Genomic DNA, 2,562 nt, shown 5'->3' with positions numbered 1-2,562 from the left:
GATTTAGCGAACTTTCCATTCCCTTAATTTCCATTGGAACTTGACTTAGTGCTAGTGCACGTGTTTCCACATGAACATCCCCCACAAAGTGGAAATTACCGCCGGTGAAATCGTCATTTACATTGACACCTTTACAGTGCAGTCCAGGCAAGAAGTTTAAACCACTGATACATCAACATAGGTTCGGCGGCTTGAACTTGTCCTGGAACCTCTAATACCAAGACACTTTCGCCTAAGACTTGAAGAATTTAACCCTTAGGAGACAACATTTTCTGTTCCCATGCAATGACGAACATTCAGTGAAGAATATGAACCCAGGATCCTGCTAAATGTGTTAAAAGTTTCTCCTCGAATATTTTTCAGGGGGATTTCGTCCTTAATTGAACTATACCTACAGTTAAAGATCTCCGAAATTGCTTTCCGAAACTCGGGCATTCTCAGTGAGTAAATAGCAGTATTCATGAATGAATTGCAATACTGCAAGAGCTTAATGAAGTTGACTGCATTTTGCGTAGGCAACGGGAATGTTAAGCAAAAGTGAACAACGTAAAGGAGGCTCTGAAAAGGCAACCACGTTAAAACAAACGCTCCGGTTACAAGACATAACGTTTTTGCCAGCCTCCTGTCGGCTTCTCGACTTAAGCCTCTTCGGTTTCGAAAGCGAACTTTTATCCACAGCGCGACATATGCAGTACATGTTATCACAGACGACGTCAACAAAGCGGTGAGAACAATGTCAAGCGTGGCAAAGTAGGAGAGTATTTTGGAACGATAAAACAAATTAATCATCGATATTGTTAGGGCAGAAAAACATCCAAGAGCAATAAAACCAAAATAAGCTCGTTTCCGTCAGGCGCGGTGCAGCAGAGGCCAGCCAATGGCGAACAATCTGAAATTATTGCCAATGTGAAGACAAACGCCAGGCCCCACAGAATGTCCACTGCTTCAAATAAGTTTTGCACGGCACCTTTTTGCAAACCAGTCTTCAAGGTCAGGTAGATATAGAGTGGTATCGCTACTGCGCCAACCATCATATCAGCTATGGCCAAGCTGATGAGAATGGTTGTGAATGCCATAATCGTAAGAGCGTTAACCGCTACAATAACAATGGCAACCAGGGCAAAAACGCTGCTCCAAGCGATGTTTGCATTCTCTGACAGAACAACCTCTTGCGTTCTGTTCAGCTGTGGTTTCAAAGAATTTCTCATTTGGAATACAATGTCCTGTTGAATGAAGAAAAAAGGCCGTGATTAAAATGCAATTTTTCCTACAAATTTATAATTTTCGGCTTTGATGTCTGCGGGAAGGACAAATCTAAAACCGAATGGTGAATTAAATATATTTTTGCTGTTGCCATGTTTTGGTAGTCTCCCGTGTCAAATGTCGTTTCCGATTACCTACAGCTAAAAGCGTACGGTTTTAAAATAGTCTGTTTAAAGATCAGAAGGGTCTCAGAGAATCGACTACAGTTTTACGACGAGAAGAAGTATGTTATCAGAATTCAATTGCTGGGCAGCCAAGGCTACAGGCTTCCCTCCGTGAAACAAACAATGCTGCCTGTTTTAATACGTTACGCGTTAGGTAATCTCAGTTGCAATCTCTTCAATTATATTGTTTACCTTTAGTCCTTAGTTCTTTTTACCACTTTTTTCACCTTGAAAATTAACCCCTAATGGTATTGCTAAACTTTTTTAAATCCTTTCTGAAAAAAACTTTAAGATTATAAACTAGGTTTGATCAAAAAAATTGTTTCGTTTTGTTCAAACTTAGGTGTTAAAAAGACCTTAATATACTTAAACGGCCCTTCTACTTTCCTATCAAGGGCAAATATGATTATTACAGATCATCTAAAAAGGCACCAAATCAATCTAATGCATGCCAATAAAAGCCTTAAATTTTATTTCCACTTTTCAAAATAAAGCGAAATACTCAGTCTCTATAGACGATATAAAAAAACCTGAACACAGAAAAATTACTTGGAAATCACGACCTAAAAATTGAAACTGGAGGATTTAGCTTTTGAAAGCTTCAGGGTTTCCGATCACTGCCCACTCAGCTCTTTTAAAAAAAAGTTGGAGCATCCTAGGGACAGCCTCACGATCAGATCCGAACTTTGACGAGATTAAGCCTCGGACGCACAAACTAACTCATACCCCCGCCGTGCCACAAGGGGGGAGTGGATGGAATACCCCCCTTCTTGGTTTCCGTTCTGTTAAGGCAGAGCTAAAATAAATTTACATTGATTAGATAGCCCTGAGCTTTCTCTACAAAATGATACTATGTTTGTTGGTTATGACGTCATATGACGCCAAATGACGTCATTTGACCCGACAACTTGGATCCGCCGTCTTGTATTTCACTATTTTTTGAAAAATTCAAGAACTAACGGAAATTAACACGAAATCAAGCTAGAATGCTAATGAAATGGAAAAATTCATGAATTTCTGGAATTTGATGAAGGGAACTGAAAAAATACATAATTATCTCAAAATAGTTGTTTTTGGTCAGACCTACATAACTTTGGTGGTTGCCATGGCAACGTCAAAAATGATGTACACACAA

The 2,562-nt window shown here is 39.5% G+C and overlaps 1 protein-coding gene across 1 annotated transcript; it reads right to left on the bottom strand.

Moving 5' to 3' along the window:
- Positions 1-255: 255 nt before the first annotated feature.
- On the bottom strand, positions 256-1,208 carry LOC145501651 (uncharacterized). Its single transcript, XM_081481080.1, is given in 2 exon segments — positions 256-795; positions 798-1,208. Coding segments are annotated over 2 exon segments (951 nt in total).
- Between the last annotated feature and the right edge of the window lie 1,354 nt (positions 1,209-2,562).

The sequence above is a fragment of the Orbicella franksi genome, chromosome 10 (genome assembly GCF_964199315.1).
Source record: "Orbicella franksi chromosome 10, jaOrbFran1.1, whole genome shotgun sequence".
Lineage (NCBI taxonomy): Eukaryota > Metazoa > Cnidaria > Anthozoa > Scleractinia > Merulinidae > Orbicella > Orbicella franksi.
The sequence above is the reverse complement of the archived record's forward strand: the minus strand, read 5'-3'. Positions and strand labels throughout refer to the sequence as shown.